This window comes from Panthera leo, chromosome B3 (genome assembly GCF_018350215.1).
Source record: "Panthera leo isolate Ple1 chromosome B3, P.leo_Ple1_pat1.1, whole genome shotgun sequence".
NCBI lineage: Eukaryota > Metazoa > Chordata > Mammalia > Carnivora > Felidae > Panthera > Panthera leo.
Window position 1 is genome coordinate 112,508,206 of NC_056684.1, and position 24,981 is coordinate 112,533,186.

Consider the following 24,981-nt stretch of genomic DNA (forward strand, 5'->3'; position numbering starts at 1 on the left):
AGGATGGAATACTTCATGTAGTTGTCAGCTACTGAGATCATACGGAGTTCATTCATTCATTCTAGAAATATTTATTCATAACCAACTTTGTGCTAGACACTTTCTAGGGTTTGGTATGATAGAGCAGTAAATATTTGTGTAAAATGGGTGATTAATGGGACTATACCCAAGAAATAGAAGTTAAAGGAAACAAAGGAATGTTAAGCACTTGGGTGCTACAACAGTGACACTCCATTACCAACCACCTCTAAGTCTGAAGGGGCAAAGAGAAAGAATGGTGCCTGGATCAAGGGAGATTGATAGCTACGGGATAGGGCCACCCATTAGAAGCTGTAGCCGTCAATAGTAAAGACAATATAGCCATCACCAAACTGCAGCCCAGCAGGGAAAGAGCAAGGGGAATAAAAACCCTACTTTTCTCTTTCTCCTACCCTCTAATCTCTTGTTGGCCACTCCTATTGGCTGAACCTAACCAGAAGCGAGAGTGATGAGAACCTGGTTGAAATAGTCCATAGAGGTCAGCCTTCTGGGCCATTGCACAAGATCAAGAAGGATGATGTAATCAGAGAGGCAAACAAAAAATAAATCCCTGTCTTTGTAGGATTTATATTCTAGAATGTAATAATGCACTTAACACTGTACTTTGCATAGATTGAAAGGTTTAATAATTTTAGCTATTGGTGGTATTGTTTGCAGCAATAATATTCTTGAAAGATTTTTAAGACTGTTCTAATAAGTAAATTTCTGGTTTTACTTTGTACATCCAGTAGAGGGATATTTTCCCTTAACCATTCCCTAATTTTTTTTTAATGTGGTAGAAAATATGTATAGAAATGTGTTAGAAATATGTATAACATAAAATGTACCATTGTAACCACTTTTAAGTGTACAGTTCAGTAGTGTTCAGAATATTCACATTGTTGTGACTTAAGATTTTAAGTGTTTATGAAGCAGATATCATTAGAAAAATCTCTTTCTTATTGAGAAGTTAACATCATGTCAGAATTTTCTTTTAGGGGAAATTTGAAGCATTCCTTTTCCCAACTGTGACCTAAGTCATGGTTTATGACAAGTGACTCTTCTGGGGCCAAATCAAACCTATCAAATGGATCTTATAAAAATATGCTTTGCTCTATGCTGAGAGAAGTTTGCAGGGCAAGTTCTGCAATCAATCTCTTGTACCTTCTATATGATAGTTCAAACAATGAAAATCTTGGATATAATGTTTAACCCAAATCATTACAGACAGTGAAACCATTTTTGAATTACTTAATTACATTTCCTAGACTTTTACTATTAAAAGGTGAACTAATATGGTTTAGAACTATTTTCAAGAGAAATAATTGAAATGATTTTTCTGGCTTGCCTTTATTAAATCAAAAAGTTTAGTTAATAACTAAATATTATTTCTTAAATATCAGAACTTCAGTAAATGACCAACATGCTAGTTTTTCATATTTGTCTTTCATAAAATCACATCGCATGGTATTTTTTTTTCTTATAGACACTCAAATCACTTACGTACAAGTATTAAGAAAATTCACATTACTTAAGTTAGACACAATACTGGCAAATGTAAGTGGCAGTTCTTCAAAAGGAAAACAGGACATCAAGAAAGACCTCTAATGGTCACTACCTTAAATCAAGTTAAATCCTGTTTGGTGTAAACGTACCTGTTTGTGGGTAGTTTTTGTTACATGGGATCAAAATGAGTAAGAGTATAAGATTTTCCTTTTATGAATTGTTTCTAAAAATATTACATCTCCTGCAGACTTTTGCTTTGCAACAGCAAATCCATTCTTTCTTACATGTTTGTATTTCCAGCCGACTCAGACAGTAATGCCAGGACAAGTCATGCGGGTTACAACAGGTGCTCCAATCCCCTGCGGTGCTGATGCAGTAGTACAAGTAGAAGATACCGAACTAATCAGGGAATCCGATGATGTACGTCATCACCAGGTCTTACGGCTCTGTTCCTATGGCAACATTATAAATCATGCCCGTTTTCTGCAGTGTTTATAAGATTAATCCAGGCTTTTTTGGTAATGTTAGGATCTTACACTGTAGTGTATAGATCTCCAGTAAATAGAAGTTGCCTTAGATTTGAAAAGCTTTTGTTACAGGAAATGTTTTTAGGATCATTACCATGATTACAACAGAATTTGAACCACATTTGATCCAAGAAATTTCACATGCAAACAAGGAAAGAAACTACCTCAAGATAGAAGAGCAGAGATACTAACTGTTGACATACCTTATAGCTGAGAAATTTGCTCATCAAGATTAGCTTTGGGGCACCTGGGTGGCTCAGTTGGTTAAGTGTCCAACTCTTCGTATCAGCTCAGATCATGGTCTCATGGTTGGTGAGACTGAGCCCCACATCAGGCTCTGTGCTGTCAGATTCTTGGATTCTCTCTCCCTGTCTCTCTTTGCCCCTCCCCTGCTTACGTTCTCTCTCTCTCTCTCTCTCTCTCTCTCTCTCTCTCTCTGTCTCTCAAAATAAATAAACATTAAAAAAAAACAAGACTAGCTTCTGGAAAAACAAGACTAGCTTCTGATAAAATGTGAAGGAGAATTTAATGAAAAAGAATTTAACAGAGAAATTCTTGAATATTACACTAAGCCAACCATTTGAACCTAATAACCCATCAACTATGGTTTTCTGTAATTCAGGAAACTCTTTGTCATCAAATGATAGCTGAAAATATTAAATATATGTCAGTGCCCCCTCTTTTGCCTACAATAAAGGACCCTGGGATTTTTTTTTTTTTTTTTTTTTTTTGGTCTAAGCAGGCCTTCATCTCACTGAAACTAGTGGCAATTATTAGAACCAGAGGATCAGCCACTAATAAAAGAATAGTTTCAACTGAGGTTTTAATGATTGGCTATCTTGTTTTTTGAAGAAGTTTAAGATATTTTATATCTTAAAAGGTAGAGCTAAAAATAAATAGTATTCTTCTGGGCTGGGCATATAGAAAAATTTGGGCATGCTGAGAGACAAACACTTTTCTTGATCTGGGATTTTCTTTTTAATCACTTTCCCACATGAAAGGCTTATAAAATTCAACTCTTGGCATACAGATCACATTGCTTGCTATTAAAACTGTCCAACAGATTTATTGGCATCAGGGAAGCCAGCAGAGCATTGAAATCCAGACCATACATATCCACAAACTCTGCCACATGACAAGACACAATTCCAGTATCACAATATTATTCACAGCCCCAAAATGTAAAATTAATGATCACCATTAATTTACAGAAACCTACTGCCAGGCAAACTGTAAGCCCTTCACTGAAATTTCTCCAGATATTTGGAAAACTTGGCATAGTATTGAACCCATGATTTATGGGAACAGAAGAAACAGGTTATTTCCACACATATTCACTGTATCTATTAGGGTAGCCATATAGGTATGTCTTTTGTTCTCCCTTGAGAATGCTGCTTACAATGTAAGATCCAATATTTTAATTGATACATTTTTTAAAAGCATGAAAATTATGAAAAAAAAGCCTTTATATCTTGGCATCAAACCTAATTTTTTAGGACCCTGTGGTAGACATTTATCATGTTCAAATGTTTAGCAAATAGTTCTCCATTTCTTTATCTTTGTATGTATCCTGGACCTATCTGATGATAAAAGCATCTGAGTAGCTAAATTCTGTTGACGAGAAATTCTGTTAGATCGTTCTGTTTGAAATTACATGACTTGTTCTCATTATAGGGCACTGAGGAACTTGAAGTACGAATTCTGGTGCAAGCTCGGCCAGGCCAAGATATCAGGTAAGTTCATAACATATAGAATGCGTAGCCCACTTTTGTTTCTACATGATCATGAACTTGAGAGAGCATGGCTGTTATAAACCCACAGTTCAGTTAATTAGCCATTAGCATTCAGGGATTTTAACAAGTAGTAAAATGAATTTTCTTAATTCTACATCTCATGTCTGCTCTGCCTGCTTTTTCATAAATGTGGTAAAGGCAAATGAAATAGTCAAAACAACATGTGAACAAAGTAAAGTCATGAGCCCACTTAATCCACAGTTAATCCTACTTCCAGATAATCCAGAGTCACCCAACTGTACCCCTAGACAATCCAGAATTTGGTATCAACACAGGTAATCCCAGAGCTGAGTTTTTATGCAATTAGATGGTAGTCCCTCCTCTAATGACTATCAATAATAATAATCTGCTACTCTTTATATACAAAGAGGAGATTACTGTCTTACCATAAATAGTGCATATACTTTAAATTATTTTTCTTACTTTGGAATATGTTTGCCCTGATCCTGTCAATACTAATTTGCTCAAATGTCTTCATAACAAAGTGACAATTCTCACATCCCTCTGGCAGGAAGCCAAGTTGAATGGACTTCTGCAGGCACAGACCTGGGTCAGCCTAAATTGTCCGAATAGAAATTATCTCTGTGGTAACCTCATTAGTGTTATTCTCCTCACCTCAAAGCTAACAAGATATGGACTCTTACCATTAATGCCACTAGATATTTTCATATAAATTCTTACCTTACATCAAAGAAAGTTTTCAGTTGGCATTTTTGGCTGTAATGTGGTAGAAAGTAATTTGTAAAACAGTTTTCGAATGTGAAGTAATACTGTTTAGCAGTAATAGATAGAAATCCTATTTCTCTCTTCTATTGCGTGATTTAAGTTTTTTATTTAAAAAGCCTTGAGTTTTTAGAATCTTTTATTTTATTGTTCTGTTCCTGCCTCATCTCTTGACTTTTTTCTCCTCTTGAGTGTGTCCTCCTTCTCTGACACTAAAGTTAGTTGAAAAAATACTATTCTTAGTCATATTGCTTATGGTTCTGCTTTGACTTTCAGACCCATCGGCCATGACATTAAAAGAGGGGAATGCGTTTTGGCCAAAGGAACCCATATGGGCCCCTCAGAGATTGGTCTTCTGGCAACTGTAGGCGTCACAGAGGTTGAAGTTAATAAGTTTCCAGTTGTTGCAGTCATGTCAACAGGGAATGAGGTAAAAAAAAAAAAGGGGGGGGGGGATGAGAGGGTAATTGGGCCTTCAGATAGAAGTATTTTTGAACTCTTCGTTGTAAATAGGACATTGTGGATTATAGATTTTACCACATTCCTACATTACAGGGAAATAAATTAGCTTCAGAATAATTCAAGTACAGAAGAAAGAGGAGGAGTAGAAATTACATATTGAGAAATGCTCCCTTCCATTATTAGAATGAAATGTTACAACCAATGGCTTTTCCACACATTCAGTATATATAAACAAAGAATTTTGACTGCTAGCTATAGATACTCAACTGTGCACATTTAGTGCCCAGTCTGTTAGGACAATGCATTGTGCCCACCCACCTGCCGAGATGATGGGCCACTTCTGTGTGGGAAATAATCAATGAATTGGAACACAGTGGTTAGCCCTTCTTGCTGGAAGTTCCATGTGATTCTTAATCGCCAGGAAAGATTTGATAACCTTTCTTTCTTTTTTTCTAAAGATAGCTTCTCTAGTGGCCTGCTTCTCAGAATATGTCAAGTGTCATTTCAGCCCTAATTCAGGATGGGGAATTTAGTCAGTCTTTCTCTGAGAACTCTTGAAAAATTGCCTCTTCCATGTTTTGCTTAGGTTATACAAAAATTCAGCTGGAGGATCTAATGAAACTGGGAATATTGAAAAATGGGTGTGCTGGTAATTCAAAGCCTAAGAGCAGAATCAAAAACTACAGAGATTTATTTCGACTTTACACCTTATTATTTTTAAAAAGATTAACAGGATTTCCTTTTTCTCTCTTAATCTCCTATTTTTGTTCTGAAAATAAGCCATTTATTTGTGCCATTGTTTTTAATTTCTTAAAGTCTTAAAAATGAATATTTTTCAAAGGTCTTTCCATTACCCTTATAGCTCTTTTGGAAAGGGCAAAAGAAAGGAATAGAATATTTGTTTTGCTAATGGAGAGATGAACCCATATTCTACACCCTGTATAGCTGCACTGGTCATTCCTTAAAATGATTGATTGACCCAAAACAAACATTCTTTTTTTTTTTTTTTTTAAGTTTATTTATATTTTGAGAGAGAGAGAGAGAGAGTGAGTGACGGAGGGGCAGAGAGAGGGAGAGAGAGAATCCCAAGCAGGCTCCACGCTGTCAGCATGAAACCAAATGTGGGCTCAGTCTCATGAACCATGAGTTCATGACCTGAGCCAAAATCAAGAGTCAGACGCTTAACTGACTGAGCCACCAAGGCATCCCCCAAAACAAACATTCTTTTCGAGTGGTCTACATAGTAATGTTTTTAATATCCCTAGGACTAACTGACCCTATGTTTAGCATCAGAAAGAAATTTCTGTTAAACTGGCTTATTTAATGAACTATTCTTATTTGTGATTTATGTATATGCTTTGTGTATCTCAGTGAGTTCAGGGGGGTTGGGAAAGCTAAAGATAATGAGCAAATTCATAAGTAACTAGTTATTAGGCAACTTTGTTTAAGCTATATTTCTTGTATTCCTCCTAATGTTTTTGTAGGGCTGGACAGCATTCTCAATTATCCCCCAGAATACATTGGTAGTACTTAAAAAAAAAAGTACTATCACACATTCTATATTAAAACTATTTACTAGTGATAAAGAAAAGTGATGGGGTAAGAATAGAGATGATACTTACATCATGGAATCTAAGGAAGAATTTGTAGTCCCAGCTCCCTGCCTCCATAGGCTTGATTATCTTTGGAGAGGCTTTGATAGGTACTATATGACTCCATTCCCCTACTTTCTCTGGCCTGCTGTACTTACTGTGGTTTTCCAAGGGACTAATGTATCTAAATTCTATAAATCTCTGGTTCCATATAGCTTAACATTCCTTCCCTATTTCCATCCAAGGTTAGCCATTCTTGTGACTCTCTGTGATTATATAATTTATTTCAACATATGTTTATTGACTGCCTCTATACCAGGCACTAGAATGGAAACTGGGGGTAAAAGATGAATAAAGTATAGTATCTCTTCTAAAGGCTTGAGGTCTTTGATAGAAATAATGGGAAAAAATATTAATTTTCAGATAGGCCAAAGGAAATTATACTTGTCTATTAATGTGGCAAGTCTATAATTTTATCAGTCACAGTACACACTCCTCTTAAGTACTAACTTCCCCTGATATGTGGGGCTTCATATATGTCCACTTTTTAATCCAGTGTGGTATATAGGTAAGTGGAACAGTGGCCTGAGGCAACCCAAAGAATGCCATACAAGATGTCTGTCTTTAAAACCTGCCCAGTATTTTACGAGTACATGTGTTTGTTCTGGATAAGGGAATTATTTCAAAATTGAAGAGGTACAGTTATGAACTATAACTAATACAGAACAGCCAATGTAAACATTTGGTGGTTTCAACAAATTATGTATTTTAACATTTAGGTAATACCATCCAGTAATTATGTAATCATGGCATACACTTCCAGCCTCGTTCAATAAATATTCATTAAGCATCTATTACATGCTGGAATGCCCATCAGGGATTATCTTAACTAAATATCAGACTTATATAAGATGTGAATACACTGTATCATGAACCAGTTTATTTAAAAGGATTTTGAACAGGAAACTCTGTCCAGCAAGGCTGCACCAGACTTTCATCTTTGGTGAAACTAGTCCTCTTAATCATCTACACAGCCATCCAAGAGCTATTCTCTTTTTTCAAGTGACATTCAGGTACAATGGAACAAGAATTATACTAAAAGAATATGGGAGCCACCAACATAGAAGCATATCCTGCATGGGAATCAGTATTTCCTATAACAGTCTTAGGCAGCTACCAGGGTCCCTACAAGGAAAATGTCCAGATACAAGTGTCACCACATTCACAAAAGCCCAAAGATGTTACTTTCCACTAGGGATTTATAATTCATTTATAGTTCCTTCTAGTCCATATGCATGTTACCAATCAGAGACCATTTTTGCCATAAGAATTGCTGCCTGGTAACAAGCTGACATTTCATCTGTATCAAATTTCCAGGAGAACAGAGCTAGAAAGTTAACCCAAGGTCAAATTTGTCCTTAGAGATGGAAAAAGGTTTTGTTAATTCTTTACCCTCGCATAAGAGGATGCATTATCTGTGGCAAATTAGAAAATAATAATGAAACTAACTACAAGTCGTTCTTCTTTTTATTATCACCATACACTGGCAATTCTAAACAATGTCAGTGGTAAAATATTCTTCTCCACTGGGGCAAACCATTTCCACCACCCCTCCCTATTTAGTATACTATACCATACTGATGCTAGGCGCTGTTCTGACTGCTCAGGATATAGCAGCAAACAAGAAAGACAAATCCCTGTTCTTACAAAATTTATATTCTAATGGAGGTGGGGTAGAGGTGGATAGTCAATGAACAAGTAGTCGTCAATGGTTTTACAAAGAAAAATAAAGAATGGTAGATAAAGACTGGTAGTAGAAGAGGTATATGCCAGCTATTATCTGTTGAAACCTACCCTACATCTGCCCTTTCATGCTCTCCCCTATACAATAAGGCTAGAAGCCTGAAAACCCAATTTCCCGGGCTCTCTACTGGTTTTGCATTTGGGATGTATTGACACAATATTAGAAGTTGGAAGGAAGTTAGCAGAAGTATAAGCTCCTCAACCTTCAGTAACATCACTTTCCCCCAGTAGCCCTAGAGACAATGGTGACTTCCTGCAGTTACTAATCTTTGGAAACACACTTTTTTCCTTTTGTTTCTCCAACCCTCCCAACACATTTGTACCCAATTCTTAGTAGTAAGTCCTTTCTTCTCCCACTCCCCTGCATTTGAAATACCTAGAGGATTTGGTTTTCCTTTCCAGATCTGACTGATAGAGTCTTCTATTTTATATAGGGTAATCAGGTCTCACTGATGAGGCAAAATTAGAGTGGAAATCTGCAGGTATTAAGGGTGTGTGCCATAAGGGGAATTGAATTCCAAGCAGAGGGAACAACAGACAGAAAAGTTCTGAGGTAGGGTGTATGCTCATCATGTTTGAGGAACAGCAAGGAGGTCAATGTGGCTGAAGTACGAGGAAAAGGAGTAAAGTAAAAGGAGATGAGGTTGGAAAGATAACAGAAATAAGACCATTTCATTCTAAATAGTCAGTTTTGAGGAAGGAAAAGATAACATGAAACCTAACATTTCCTAAATTTTTAAATGTTTACTCTGATATCAACATCACATGGCATATAGAAAAGGGAGACTGGTTAGAAAGATATGTAATATCCAGGAAATGGGGAAATATTTGGTAGGAAATAATCAGATCCAGCAAATACTTTGAAGATTAAGCCAACAGGTTTTGCTATTAATTCAAAGTAGAACTATATAAGAGAAAGTGAGGAGTCAAGATAAACTCCAAAGTTTTGACCTGAGCGTTTCTAGAGATAGTTATCACTTACCCATGTGAGAAAGATTGGGCAGCAGAAATCAGGGCTTTTGTTTTTGACAAGTTAAGTTTGAGATACTTTTTAGAAATCCTGGTAGAAATATTGAGTAGGCAGTTGAACGTACTGTCTGGAGCTTAGGGGAAAGATTAAAGCTAAAGATACCATATTTGGAAATTATCAGCATATACACAGTATTTAAAATCATGAGACTAGATAATAAAGTCACATAGGAAATGAATATAAATAGGAGATAGGAGATACAAATTTTACACTTAGGAGACAGCTATATCTTCCTTCTCTTTCCTCAACCTTTATACTGCCCAGTTTTGTTTTTCTTTTGTTTTGTTTTTATACTTTCCAATTTTATTTCTAATGTTGACTCTTTATGCTATCATCTCTTTGTTCCTCAAATACATTCTGATCCCCTTAAAACTATAGATGGTGACCTAAAGGCCTTTACACTGGACATCAGTCAGCCCACTGCCAATTAGTTCAGGAAGTCAAGACTGAATGCATGTTAACTAGTTACTCAAGTAGAAGCAATAATTATTTCTTTAGTAGGTGCTGGCTCTTCGAGTTCGAAGGGTACTCTTTCAGTCATTTTCAATCATATTCCATAACTTACATTTATTCATTTAATATCCCTTCTCTCTCTCTCTCTCTCACTCACTCTCTATCACATACACACAAACACACGCACACACACGTGTGCGCACGTGCACACACACAGAATTAAATCTATTCATCTCCACTATGTGTTTGCTTATTCTATTCCATCTTTTATCATTTTCTTGGCCACCATCAAAAACAGATGCCTGTACAAACAAGCTCTCTAAAATGTAAAGTCTCTGTAAAATCTCCATATACTACTCTTTGGGGCCCTCCACAAGCAGCTGCTGTTAGAAAAGTATATTTAACTTCACTAATAAGAGAAGGAACAAGAAGTTGAGTATCTCCTGTGACCAGTACCACTATGTGCTTTATGATTAAAGCAACATCACGAGGGTAGTATAATTATCCTTCATTTTAAGTAAGAGAAAATTAAAGCTCAAAAACAAAGCAATTTTCCCAACATAATCTATTTTGTGTAAGGATAGAGGTTGATTTTACAACTCAGTCTTCTGGTTGTAATGACTTTTTTTCTTCCCTATGCCACAATGCTTCCCACGGGAATCTCCTTAAATTTCATATCTCCAGGTTTTAATGGCAGCCCTGAAACCTATCAGGTTAAGTAGTTTTTACTGTCATTAGTGTCTTCTAGCTATACTGTACTTACTCTCCAGATTAAAGACTATGACTTAACCACTTTAAAGTTGCTCTCACTATCTTCAGATAGCCTCACTCCTTTAATCTGTTCCTTTGCTTTCTACGCTGGTACCTAAACTGGTTGACTCTATCCTCTACTGTCTCCATTTTTGCTCCCAAGCAGAGAAACATTACTGAAAAAATTAATAGAACTGTGATTACCCAGCCTACAACAAATTTCTGCCACTTAATGTCAACCTGGTACTTAAAGTTGCTTGGTAATCCTGATGTCACGGTCTTCTTGATTTCCTAGCACATTCCCCTGTGGATAGTTCACTCATACATTCTGTACCCTCTTTATACCTCAGTAATAGTCCTTCTTTCTCACTCTTGGCGTCTTTAATGGAAAAATGAAACTAAGAAATATGTGTCAAACTGAACTAGATGAGGGCTCCCTCATCTTTTCTTTAAAAATTTTCCCCATTCCTTTAGCTATCTTTCTTTCCTCCAATCTAAAAGGAAATTGTATTTCTTTCTAAGAACAATTCCTCTACTTCTACCTTTAAATTCATTCTTTCTCACCTTCCTCATAACTTTCTAAATTATTTTTTTCTATGTCTTTGATTACTTTCTCTTTAATGGCTCATCTTCCTTCTATATCCAAATATACAGTGATTACCACTCTCATAAGAAAACCTATACTTAAACACCCTATTGCCTCCTTGAACTACTGCATTGTTCCCCTCCTACTGACTACTAGGTTTGTGCAAAGAGAGATCTGCACTCATTGCATTTTCTTCTTCGCTATCCACTTAAAAACAAAAACAAAACAAAACAAAAAAAATCCCAAATCTATTTAGTGCCCCATTAGCACAGAAACTGATTTCCTGAAGACAGTAATAACTCCTAATCTCCAAATCCTGCTCTGATATTTATCCTCCCTAACCTATCTATACTATTTAGTATCAGTGACATTCTTCACTTACCACTTTGAAACTGTCTCTTATATTCTGTGATTCCATCCTGTTTGATGCCCCGACTACCACTTCTGTTGTTCCTTATCTTTCTCCCATTCGTTGAATGGAGTATTCTTTCCCAAAATTCTGTTCCACTGCTGTGTCTTCCCACTCTCTAAATTCTCCCTTAGAGTTTTTCTCTCATTTGGATACATGCAGGTAATTTCCCATATCTATAGCCTCAATCCTGACCTCTTTTTGTAAATTCAAGCCTTCATTTTTAACTTTCTTTGGATATTTCTACCTGATGTTCCACTATTACCTAATCTCACTCACCATCTTTCCCTTTCTACCACCATAAAGAGTGGAATACTTCCTTCCAGATTTGCCTTTTTTTTGTTGAAGGCATCACTATTTCCTGGAACCCTTTTTGCCAAGGCCATCAGTGACATTTAAATTTTTTTTTCATCTTTAATTGTGGTAAAATACACCTAACATAAAATTTACAATCTTAATCATTTTTAAGTGTATATTTCAGTAGTGTTAAATACATTCATATTGTTGTTCAACCAGTCTCCAGAACTATCTGAAATTCTGTACTCATTAAACAGCAGTTCCTCATTTCCCCCTCCCTCCAGACTCTGGCAACTACCATTCTACTTTATGTCTCTATGAATTTCATTACTCTAAGTACCTCCTGTAAGTGGAATCACACAGAATTTGCCTTTTTGTGTCTGGCTTAATTCACTTAGCAAAATATCTTCAAGGTTCGTCCATGTTATAGCATGTGTCAGAATTTCCTTCCTTTTGACAATTGAATATTTCATTATATATATGTGTATGTATGTGTGTGTATATATTTATATAAAAATTATATATATATAACATATATAAATTTATATAAAAATTCTATGTATATAAATACACACACACACACCCCACCTTTTGTTTATCTAGTCAGCCATCATGGGCACTTGGGTTGTTTCCACCTTTTGGCTATTGTGAATGATGCTGCTATGAATAGGGGTGTGCAAATATTTCTTCGAGACCCTACTTTCAATTTTTTGGGTGTACGCTATCTTTTTAACATAAGGAGATTAGGTGTAGTGACAGCTTACTTATAGGAAAACTAGAAAATACAAATAAGCATTGATTCACTACTTACTATATATGAGCTCCTACTATGTGCCAAGTACTATTTTAGTTGCCAGAATACAGTAGTTAACAAAAAAACACAGTGGTCCCCGTCCTCATGAAGATTGCATTCTAGTGTAGTGCAAAAAGGGAAAGAAACCACTGCTAACATTTTGATATATAGTCATTCAGTTTCTGTGCTTATATAAATATATATTTATTTGTAAAAATGAGACAGTGCCATAAATACTATTTTATTTTCTGGGTTTTATTTTTTCAGTTAAATAGCATATCACAAATCTTTCAATGGCAGTGATATGTGTCCATAATGCATCAATGTCTATAAAGAGTTCTGTTATATGTATCATAATTAATCAGTTCCCTATTGTTAGATATATAATTTGTTGACCATTTTTTACCATTGAAATAAACAATGCTGTGATGAACATATTTATTTGCATCTACCAAAAAAAAGAGAGATACACTCAAAAATAATAGAGGTGAATCAAAATGGAATTGTTAAAAATATTTAATCCAGAGGAAGACAAAGAAAAGAAAGAAGAAAAGAAAAGAAAATGGAGGGGGGAATGAAGGAAAAAAGAAACAAAAAAAGAAGCAACAAATAGAAAACAATATAAAATGGCAGACGTAAGCTCTAACATATCAATAATTACATTAAATATAAGTGGTCTACTTTATTTGTAATCCCCAAAACTGGAAACAGGAATAAAAAGCCATGAACTATTGCCACATGCATCAACTTGGATGGACCTCAGTGGTATTATGCTGGGTAGAAGGAAAAAATCAATCTTAAAAGGTTACGTATTATAGGATTCCATTTATATAACATTCTTAAAATGATAAAATTATAAAGATGGAAAATGTATTAGGGATGTATTAGGGATGGACAGGAGGGAGAATATGACTATAAAGGGTTAGCATGAGGAATATCTTCGAGGTGAAGAAATGGTTCTGCATCTTGATTTGAGGTAGCAGGTCATGCAAATCTACATATGTGGCAAAGTGGCAAAGAAGTATACATATTCCTTATACCAATGTCAGTTCCCTGGTTTTAATATTATTCTATAGTTATATAAAATGTTACTATTGGGGAAACTGGGGACCTCTCTGTACTATTTTTATAACTTTCTGCAAATATATAATTACAGCTCTTTTTGAGCTGGAGTTAAAAACAATTTAAACTAAAATAGTTTGTGTTCTGTGTTAGCATGTGACACAATATATCTGTTTTGGAAGTCCTGATTTCAATTTCATTTCTCAGTTTCCCCCACTCCTGGTCACTTTCAGCCTAAATTAGACCATTATCTTCTGGAGATGTGATCAGTCCAGTTTGTATCACTTTTTGATGGGCCATTATTGTGTATTAGGTTTTCTGAAGTAGTCATTTTGATTTATGTGAGCATCATGTCTTCATGTTCTATTTATTGCATGACAATTTGTTAAACCGTATAGCTTAGCAGGTGCAGTAGCATTTAAAGCTCCAGAGATTACACATCTGGCCACTGCCACGTAGATTAACATTAAGGCAAATATAAAAGTTTGCCAGGTACTTCAAAGCCACAATTCTAGATTTCTAAATTTCAATGTAAAAATATGTCAAATACTTTAGCATCCTTCCTTTTATCAGGAGAAAGGAGCAAATCTTTGTATTACCTAGTAGCCATCCAGGAAAGTAAAACCTTGTTTTAAAGGTGTGAAAGACATCTGAACAGTTTTATCCTGAATATGGGAAAGGCAAAACCAAGAAGAGTTGTCAGAGGAGAAAAGATATTAATAAAAGTCAAAATAAAAACAAGAAATAATTGCAAACAGTATTTTTAAAATCACCAATAAGTGACCATGATTATTAGAAGCTTTTGTTTGAAGTGATTTAAGAGTATGCCACAACTCAAAGACTTAACAAAATATTTTGGTTATAAAAAGGGACCTTTGTTATCTGGGCACAAGATAACTTGGCCATCTTTAACAGAAAGAAAACCCAAATTATAATATGATTTGCAATAAAAAATTCACAGGCTTTTTTTCCTTATGAAGAAACCCATGTCATATGACCAACTTTGTCAATATTTTTCATACATATTATCCTTTCTGTGAATTCATTATTTATAATTATTACTCCCAAGCTATAAAAGTAATTTTCCTTTAGACCTTCTATACTTACTGTGTAATACCCCCAAATATTTTTCACTGTCATCCCTCATATTTTGGCACAATCAGATCATTTTTGCCTGAAGAAAAATATTCTGTTTTTTTCCCTAAAAACTAAACATATTCACTACCTTGCACAAGCATTCCTCTGCCTTTGTATATCCTTTTTAACCTGTTAATGATGGTTACTCTAACCTGTTAATGATGTATGTAATAAGAGCATGAGTATGTTAAAGATTACATTGCCTGCAATGTAATATCCAAAATACCCAAATTATGGAAAGAGCCTAAATGTCCATCAACTGATGAATGGATAAAGAAATTGTGGTTTGTATACCCAATGGAATACTACTTGGCAATGAGAAAGAATGAAATATGGCCTTTTGTAGCAATGTGGATGGAACTGGAGAGTGTGATGCTAAGTGAAATAAGCCATACAAGAGAAAGACAGATACTCTATGTTTTCACTCTTATATGGATCTTGAGAAACTTAACAGAAGACCATGGGGGAGGGGAAGGAAAAAAAAGTTAGAAAGGGAGGGAGGCAAACCATAAGAGACTTTTAAAAACTGAGAATAAACTGAGGGTTGATGGGGTGTGGGAGGGAGGAGGAAGTGGGTTGTGGGCATTGAGGAGGGCACCTGCTGGGATGAGCACTGGGTAATGTATAGAAACCAATTTGACAATAAATTTCATATTAAAAAAAATGATTTATCAATTGCTCAAATTAATACTTGTTAAGATCTTAAAGTTAACAAGGATCTGGCAATTAAAATTTAATTCAGGGACACCTGGGTGGCTCAGTTGGTTGAGCATCCAGCTTTGGCTCAGGTCATGACCTCGTGGTTTGTGGGTTCAAGCCCTATGTCGGGCTTTGTGCTAATGGCACAGAGCCTGCTTTGGATTCTCTGTCTCCTTCTCTCTCTCTGCCTCTCCCCTGCTCATATGCACTCCCTCTCTCTCTCAAAAATAAATGAATATTTTTTAATTTTTTAATAAAATAAAATTTAATTTCATATAAGATCTTATGATTTAATAGAAGCCTTACAAGAATTCATCCTGTAGAATGAAAAATATATTTTTCCTAAACCCTTCTAATTTCTCAAGTTCTCAATTTTGTTACCCCTGAAACAAAAGACAGATTAACAAGAGAAAAAGCATATACATTTTTTTAAGTTTTTTGTGACAGAAGAGCCTTCATAAGAAAATGAAGACCTGAAGAAACAGTCAAACCTGAGCATTTTTATATTAGGCTTGATGAGGAGTGGAAAGTCATGGAAAAATATGATAGGACAAAGGGTTTGAGGAAAGTGTAGTAAACTGAGGGAAACTTAGCAAGGCTTCTTGTTCATTTGGATTCCTCTGTGTCCCTTCATCTTCAGAGATAAGGATGCTCCTTTCCTCCAGGCATAGGGAGGGTACCTCTCACATGAAGGTTTTATGACCTGTGTAATGGGGAAGTCCTTCTTGCACATGCCATTTCTCAAATTCCTTCAGCTTGAAATATCCACTGTACCAGTTGCCATATTTTGGGGTAGCATGCCTTGAACCTCATCAGCCTCTTTTCACAGAGACATGCCATATCACCATTCTCAGATTTAGATGAACACAGTGTTGCTATTTTGTAGCAAAACTAGGAAAGGAAATTTAGAAAATTAAAATTAAACTAGAATATATTTCTAGTATCATTTCTTACATGCTGGTAAAGTCAGGAAGAAAACACAGGACAATTTTTGAAGCAAGATTATCAACTCTGCCTAATTCGTGCAAAGAGTCATCACGGTAGAAATAGAATGTGGACTTTTTTCAAATACAATTTGTAAACCTCAGTATTTAAAAACCAAATTCTTAAAATACTCCTTAAGTTATGTTTGAAAGCTCTAAATGCCCTTTTTTTCTTTCTGAGGCAATTAGGTTTTTTTGTTTGTTTGTTTGTTTGTTTGTTTTCCCCAGAGTTTAATCAGAAGCTATTTAAAATACGAACATCTCCATTAGAGTTTATAATCTGACTTTTTCTCTCAATGTGTTACATCTGTTTACGTGGACAATCTGAGTATTTCTAAGGTGTGTCCATAATTACTAGAATTGGTTTTTGATCAATTAATAAAGTATTCTAGAAAAAGGAAAAAGAAAAGTAGGGATGTATAAGGGAGCTGTTTGCAATGGATATGGAGTTAGTGACCACTAGAGAAGCCTGATTATCTTCCCTTTGCAAAGAAGGGAGAAGTCTTATGCAGACAAGCCCATTTCAAAACATAGAAAAGGGAAAGTGAGTCGTTATAATCAATCTCAGGCCCTTTGACAATTCAATCAAGACCATAAGATTAAATCTCCGAAGAATAGAAACAAAGAAGGATGTCTCTTGAAATAAACTAAGTGATTTCTCTTTTAGAAAGGAGACAGAGAACCTCCTCATGAGGGTTTAACAAAAGAATTTTAAATTTTGTACATTTTTATTTAAACTTCCTTTTGAAACTTTGCATAACAATAAAAATGCTAATCATTGAATATTCAGAATTGTATTTCCCTTTTGTTCTCAACATGCTTTCAAGTGGATAAATGTGGTCATGTCATATGTACTTCAAAGTGACCACTGGAATTCCAAATTGTTCTTTATGAATTTATGCTTTTTTGAAAGATAAATGCAAGAAAAATAAAACAAGCCAGAGTTACGCCAGGAAGTACAAGAATTTTATTATTAGATGAACCCATGAATTGGAAAAATATTGCTTATATATTATACCTGAAGTCCTTAGCACTAAGGTTGAATCCCTAACAGCTGACCCTAAAAATCAGCAGGAATAGTTAGAGATCTCTCCCAAAGCCAATTTCTCAAACATAAACAAAGAAAAGCTCTTACAGACACACAAGAATTTAGCCAAACAAGCTACATCTTGTTTGTTGACAAGCAAGATGATTAGTATCAAATCAATGCTTTAACACATCTTCACAAGAAAAACAAAAATTTGTACAAATTTGATCAAATAACCAAAAAGTCCTGGGAACCTTATTCTCACAACAAACAAAATAAATATCAGCTAGCTTTGGGAGCTCAACAAAAAAGGATCAGACCTTAAGGAAGTGCTGGACTTACCATCATAAGCAAAGAATCTCTGGAGCAAAGAGACTCAAGAGACCTCAGTGAAGTTCAATGTAACCGATATAAGAATACTCGTAGGAAGGGGTCTTGTCTAAGTCTTGGTGGGACCTCTAGGACTATCAAAGTCTTGATATAACAACCACCAGGGAAATTTGTTGATCATACAAAGCTGTATAAAAATTTCTGAGCAAGGGAGAGCATCACCATGGAAGAATCCCAGTAGTGCCAGAAATGGAGGATATTACAGAAGGATATATACAGGACTTTGAGAACTGAGGTTGGTCATGAGAACTGGGGGTGGTTTTAAGGTCGAAATTAGCAAGTAAGGTCTAGGCAGAGACTGGTCAGATTTTATAAAATAGGTGAGTTGCTGAAATGGTCTCATCTTTGGAGCACATGAGTCCATCTGGAGTTATCATGGTCTCAATTTGTCCATGGTCTTGGAGTATATAAGTCTAAACAAGTTTATGTTAAAACAATTTGACTTAAGATAGTTGTTTGAGTTACTTATCATGGTTTGGTACAGTTTCTCTGTTATACAAATAATAGTACAATTTTGCAAGTTGATGTTTCTGTTTCTCAGAAGGAAAGAGTTTGTATGTATGATAGCCAATTATAATGATTTGTAGACATTTAGACATTGAATATCTGAAATGAAGGGGTGGGGCACCTGGGTAAGAGAATGACTAAAACCATAGGGTCAAGGAAGATATGTTATTAGGATGTTCTTAAGAACTGTGATCTTTGGGAAGATAGTGAACTACAAAGGGAAATAAAAAGAATCAAAGTTTAAATGTTTGAAAGACAGTAGCACCACTAGTAACAGAAATAGGAAATTGAAATTTAATATATGGTAGACAGGAAAGTAACAAGGTAGGGAGATAATGGGTTATGTGTTGTTTTACTTTGTTTTTTTTTTTTTTTTCTTTTGTATTTTAACTGTGGCAGGTTTCAGGCATCATTTCAAAGATGACCAGAAGTATAAGATAACCAAAAAATAAGATTAAGTTTTAAAAGGAAATATTGTGAATTTGTTCTAGTATATTCAGCCTTAATCTCCCATTCAGTTCTGTTTTTCTTTGAAAATACATGAAATGCACTGTAAATCCCACACACTCATTTAACTAAGTATTATTTTATCATGTCAGCTTTACAGATAAATGACTAGTTCTCCAATGATCTCTAATTGTTCTGTTATTTCTAGAACTGTTTACAGCAAAACAACACCCTAAAAACAGGGCTCTTGTTTAGTTGGTCAGTACCCTTTTGTGAAAAAAAAAAAAATTATATAACCACACAGTTTCTTTCTGAAGCAACTTGTCTGATTAATGGAGTTAAAGAACTGTAAGCCTTGGCCTTTATAAAATTATAATGACTTCAATAACTGTGTGTTAATTAAGATCAGAAAATTAATCTATATTAGCACTGCAATAGCAATTTTCTAAGCTCTGCCAGACTAAGGATGAAAGTGGGTTGCAATGTCACATGGCATCTGATTAAGTTAAATTAATGCAGTATTTGAAGGGAAGACTCCCAGGTGACACTGAATAAGATGATCAGTTTTTCTCTAGCTATTTTAAGGGAACAGTTGGTTGCAAAGCTACTACTTTTCAACATAAAGCCAAATGTCCTGCCACATGGTATCACTGATGAGTCAGATGGAAGATTGAAGGGGCTTGGGGTTATTGTTTGGGAGAACTGAGATATGAAGCTCTAGGTATTGGCCATATTAACAGCCTAAGTATCTAAAATGTGCAGACTTGCCTTCAACTTCCTAAGGTTATAGTCCAGATTTTTTCACCTCCAAGATGTACTTTTTATTCATTTTGTATTTCTGGATTCAAAATACATCTTAAAATTGATGTGTAAATTAAAGTTGTACGTTGGTGTGTCTGCATGTGTTAAGGACCCCTCCTCTTAAGTATGTTATAATCTGATCTAAATCTGTATTTACATTATAAGCTAATTCCGTCTACACTAGCATCTAGGAGTAAAATATGAAAATAGTTGGGGTAAAATAGGTGCTCTTTAAATGTCATTTTTCATGAAGGAAGATAATCATATTTATTATGTATTTACCCACATTAACTGAGTGTTCATTACTTCAATAAATCCTAACCACTTTTTTTTTAACGTTTATTTATTTTTGAGGCAAAGAGAGACAGAGCATGAACGGGGGAGGGTCAGAGAGAGGGAGACACAGAATCCGAAGCAGGCTCCAGGCTCTCAGCTCAGAGCCTGACGTGGGTCTCGAACTCACGGACCGCAAGATCATGACCTGAGCTGAAGTCGGATATTTAACCGACTGAGCCACACAGGCACCCCAGTCCTAACTACTTTTAAAGGCAATTATTATTACTATATGTTATAAGTAAGAGCACTAAGGCATAATGTGTTTAGGTAACTTGAATTTGAATGTCTGAATCCCAAACTCTTCCCACTATATACCACACTGCCTCACTGAAACATCCTAACATAGAATAAGTTTCCAATAATTTTTTTCATAGACATAATGGGAGATATTAAATCTCTAAAGGGTGATTCAATTCAGAGTCATAGGATAATTGTGCATATTTCTAGTTAAGTATTACTTGTTTAATTTTGCTACTAAAGAGACGAGATACTTGTCTCCCTCTCCTTCAGTAAGTTTAACTTCTTTGATATTGTTGATCCCGCTTCAGAGATCAAAAGCTTGAAAAAAAATATAAAAAATCATTTTCTTCAGACTTGAAAATATCATGTCACAAAGTCTCTACCTCAGATGTTCTCAGTGAAAGACAAACTAGAAAAGAATATTGGGAGGGAAAAAGAAAGTTGTTTTCTTTAGTTTGCCCCTATGAGCAACCACTGGGAAGGCCAATCTCTACACACCACTATTGTCAAATTGTAGCCAAAGCAGGTGTGATATCTGGCCTGCTATTTAGTCACCATTTAAATTTCTGAATGCTTTTTAATTCTGGAGGGACATTTTTTCCAACCTCCTATACTCTCTATCCAGGGACCCTTTGGGTGTGTACCTTCTATGTGCCAGATACTGTTGTAGGTGTTAGATATGCTAACCCCTGTGTCCTACATCTACTTCTTTTCCATTAACCATAAGCAACATTATCCTAAGAGAATAATTTGTGGTGGTTTTTTTGGCTTTGTAGCTGCTAAATCCTGAAGATGACCTCTTACCAGGAAAGATTCGAGACAGCAATCGTTCAACCCTCTTAGCAACAATTCAGGAACATGGTTACCCCACAATCAACTTGGGAATTGTGGGAGACAAGTAAGTATTGGATTTTATTTGGAAGTTGTTTTTGTACAAATTTTAATTTTGGGAGTACTAACTAGGTGGGGTTGTTGCTAAAGAGACAAATTTAATACAATAATTTTCAATAATCTCATTCTCCAGAAGCCAAAAAATTATGGACATGTCTATGTCCTTTAGGGACAGACATTTTCCTAGAATGCCTATTACAACAGGAGAAATACTTTTTGCTCTCCTGTGGGTATGTTAAGTTTACAGGGGTCTTTTTTGATAGTGTTGGCTTTATTCTAATGGAATTAACGGTGATGGTATTATTCCTATTCACCCACACTTGTTTCAAGAAAGACAGGGAAGACCCGGGTAAGAAGATAAAAAAGAATGTCAAAATTAGCACTAACTGCTCCTTTGTAGTTTAAGTACAGTTTTTTCTAGGACTTTTATATTGATTTTTGTAGCCTTATGTAACCCAAGTTTCTCCAGGCTTCATTCACCCATCTGTAACTAGAGTCTGTGACTAGAACTGCCCATCTCTAAGAGCAATTACCCCATATGCTAAATTAACTCAGCCCTCTGCTAAATTCCCCCAAGGATTTCTGTACCTTCCAACCTGTGATCAAGATCACGTCTTTTTCTGAGCACCCCACTACCACGCAGCACTGCCATGCAGCCCTCTCTCATCAGGATTTCCAGTTCACAAGAGACTTGCCTGCTTTTTTTAGTAATATTCAGACATCAACCTGGTAGAGACAAAGCTCAGAGACAAATCTAAGTGATAGATAGCATGATGTATCTGTCACCCATAATTGCCCCTTTCTTTCTTGTAACCACCTTGTCACTGAGAAAAGCTCATTATATCTGGATCTTTCTTCCCCAGGACAAGGTAAGAATTTCCCAGCAAATGTGCTTTTGAAGAGGCACCACCTTACCATTTCACAGAGTATGCTCTGACACTTACACCCCAGCTTAAGCTCAAACTGGACACAACACAATCCAAACCTTGAACATAGCATCTTGCTGATAGCATGAAAGGGAGTAGTTTTATGTTCTTTTACCTTTCAAAGTGCTCTCCTTTCCTCATAGTTTTTTTTCTTTCTCTGAGGATATTGGAATACAGAGTCTGTTAGACATGTTTTCAAATGTCATTGTTTTTAAAATCTTCACCTTTGTATTTACTTGGATGCTTAGTTTTAGAGATGCCCATAGCTGAGTAACCAGCCAACTTAGAACCCATGCTGGTGAAGACAGTTACTTAATATCACTTTGACCCAGGCTCCCTAGCCCTTGGGAAAGAGTAGAAATAACCCACTGAAAAAAAAAAGGGGCCGGGGGGTTGGGGGGCAGCAGGAGGACGAGTAGTTATGTGAATATGGGCCTGACCATTAACCTGTCCTTTTTTTTTTTTTTAACTTTTTTAAAAGTTTATTTATTTATTTTGAGAGAGAGTGAGTATGCTGGAGGGTAGAGAGAGAGAATCCTAAGCATGCTTCACACTATCAGTGCTCAGAGCCAGATGCAGGGCTCCAACTCACAAACCCGTGAGATCATGACCTGAGCCAAAATCAGGAGTCAGATGCTTAAACAACTGAGCCACCCAGGCATCCCTGACCTGTCCTTTCATATAAACTTCAAGCACCCAAAAGTTATCCTGACGCAGGTACACCTTTACAAAAGACAAAAATTAACTTCCCAAAAGAGATCAGAGGAACCCAAGAGTTCCAAAAGCACAGAGTAGGTCCAGAAACTCTAGGGGCCAACTCACCAGATTGTTTAGGATTTGTTTCCCACCTACAACTGGCTCTGGCCTTGCCTTCAAGGGCATTAATGGGCTGTAAGAAATATTATAAGGTAAAGGAAGCACTTTTGTGTGTGTGTCATTTTTACCTTGAGCTTTTCTGGACTATAATTCTGTCCACTCCTCCTATTTTTGCACTTTTGTATATAAAAACAATTGCTTACTTGATATACTATTTTTGCTGCCATTACACCATTGAAGGCCTCATATGTTGATATGCTAATATTTAATTGTCTCAGGCCCACACTGTTGAGTTATGGTAGATATTTACTAATAATGTTGGTTTCATATGTTAACTCCAAAATGTTCCTTGAAAACAATATAAAGAACAATAAAAGTATAAGCAAGATATAGGCAGTTCTGAGAATATACATATCTCTAGTGCATATCCTTTTCTCAAATGAAAATATGTTCCAGAAAACTGAGAACAATGTTTTTAAAATACAACAATGCAAAGCTAGGCTTTCTCAGTCTTAGAGTGCTATATTAAAGAGGCCCAGAGTAAATGGTTAGAATGCAGAGGTGGAATGTGGGTGGAAAGAATTTATAACTGTTCTAATGGAAATGTGTGCTGGGAATTTAGCAAAGGAAACAAGGTACATTTAATCTGCAGCCTGTTGATACTCTGTGAAGGCTGCCTCCCTCTTCATTCTTCTCGTTCCTATGTAGCCCTTTGCTAATGAAAGCAAATGTTATACAGAAGCCTCTCTGTGAAGCTCTCCAGGGAAAGAGGGTCATGGGAGAAACTACACTTTCTTTAAAGCAAGGAGAGAAACAGCTCAAGAATGTCAGCAAGCCCAGAACCCCTGCTCAGTTGTGACAGATAAGAGTAGGGAGTAAGAGCTCTATTCTTATATTTAAAATATGGTTGGAGTCTGGTTTTTAAATTCTATGATTCTACTTCTCAGCTCTTATTCTTATCACCAACCATAATTATAATGATAAATGTTGAAATTGTAGACTAAGACTCTATGATTAAATTAGGCTTAATGTTTCCTCTGTTTATTGTACATGTTATTTAAAAAGAGGATATAGTGAAAATTTGGGGAAAGGTGCTTCAAATACCTGATAGTTAGCAACTGTATTTTAAAAGCATTCACTTATAAATATTTTGTGTGTATTAAAATATATTCCATAAGACAATTTCTCACAGCATGTGTAACACAAGACTGTTGGAGTTCCTAGCAGTTTTTTAAAAAGACAAATTTGAAACAGAGATGTTAAATGAACTTGCCCAGCATTATGCAAGTTACTGGCAGAGGTGAAAATGGAATTTAAGTCTTGAAATTATCAATCTGCAATTCTTTGCTATCATTATGAAGACAAGATAATAACTACATATGTCAGAAAGGAATCATAACTATGCGCTACAGTGGTCAGAGTTTTTTGGGTTTTTTTTTATAAAGGTGCAATGTTAGCTAAAACATGAAGGATGAATAGAATTTGTATAGTTAGAAACAGAGTGTGTTAATCAAGTAGGAAACATGGAATGAATAAAAAGTACAGAAGTAGAAAATAAAATACAGAAGTAGAAATAAACAGCGAGCTACTCAAAGTCAGGCCAGAATGATTAGAACAGGAGGTTTAGGTAGAAGGATAATGGAGGTGAATTTGGTAGAAATTTGAAGCCAGACTTTGAAAGGCTTTGCAATCCAAGCAGAAACTACCCAATTCATTTAAATTTGAAGCTTTAAAAAAAAAAAAAAAGCGAAATTGACATCATAACCATTATTTTACAAAGATAATTTGACCAAGGCATTTCACATGGGCTAAAGTTGGAGATGGACTAGTTATAAGAACAATACAATTTATTTATTCATTGTTCAGTCAGTCAGGAAGTATTGGTTGTGTACCTGTGAGAATCACCTAGAGATCTTATTTAAAATGCTGATTCTGGGGCACCTGGGTGGCTCAGTCAGTTAAGCGTTCAACTCTTGA

The 24,981-nt window shown here is 35.6% G+C and overlaps 1 protein-coding gene across 3 annotated transcripts in view; it reads left to right on the forward strand.

Moving 5' to 3' along the window:
* GPHN (gephyrin) overlaps positions 1-24,981 on the forward strand; it is a 611,925-nt gene that overhangs the window by 534,041 nt on the left and 52,903 nt on the right. For all 3 annotated transcript variants that reach the window (XM_042943539.1, XM_042943540.1, XM_042943541.1), the window contains 4 exons: positions 1,825-1,944; positions 3,726-3,784; positions 4,844-4,997; positions 21,148-21,269. In XM_042943539.1, the coding sequence (XP_042799473.1) occupies positions 1,825-1,944; positions 3,726-3,784; positions 4,844-4,997; positions 21,148-21,269 (455 nt within the window). The remainder of the gene's footprint in view (positions 1-1,824; positions 1,945-3,725; positions 3,785-4,843; positions 4,998-21,147; positions 21,270-24,981) is intronic.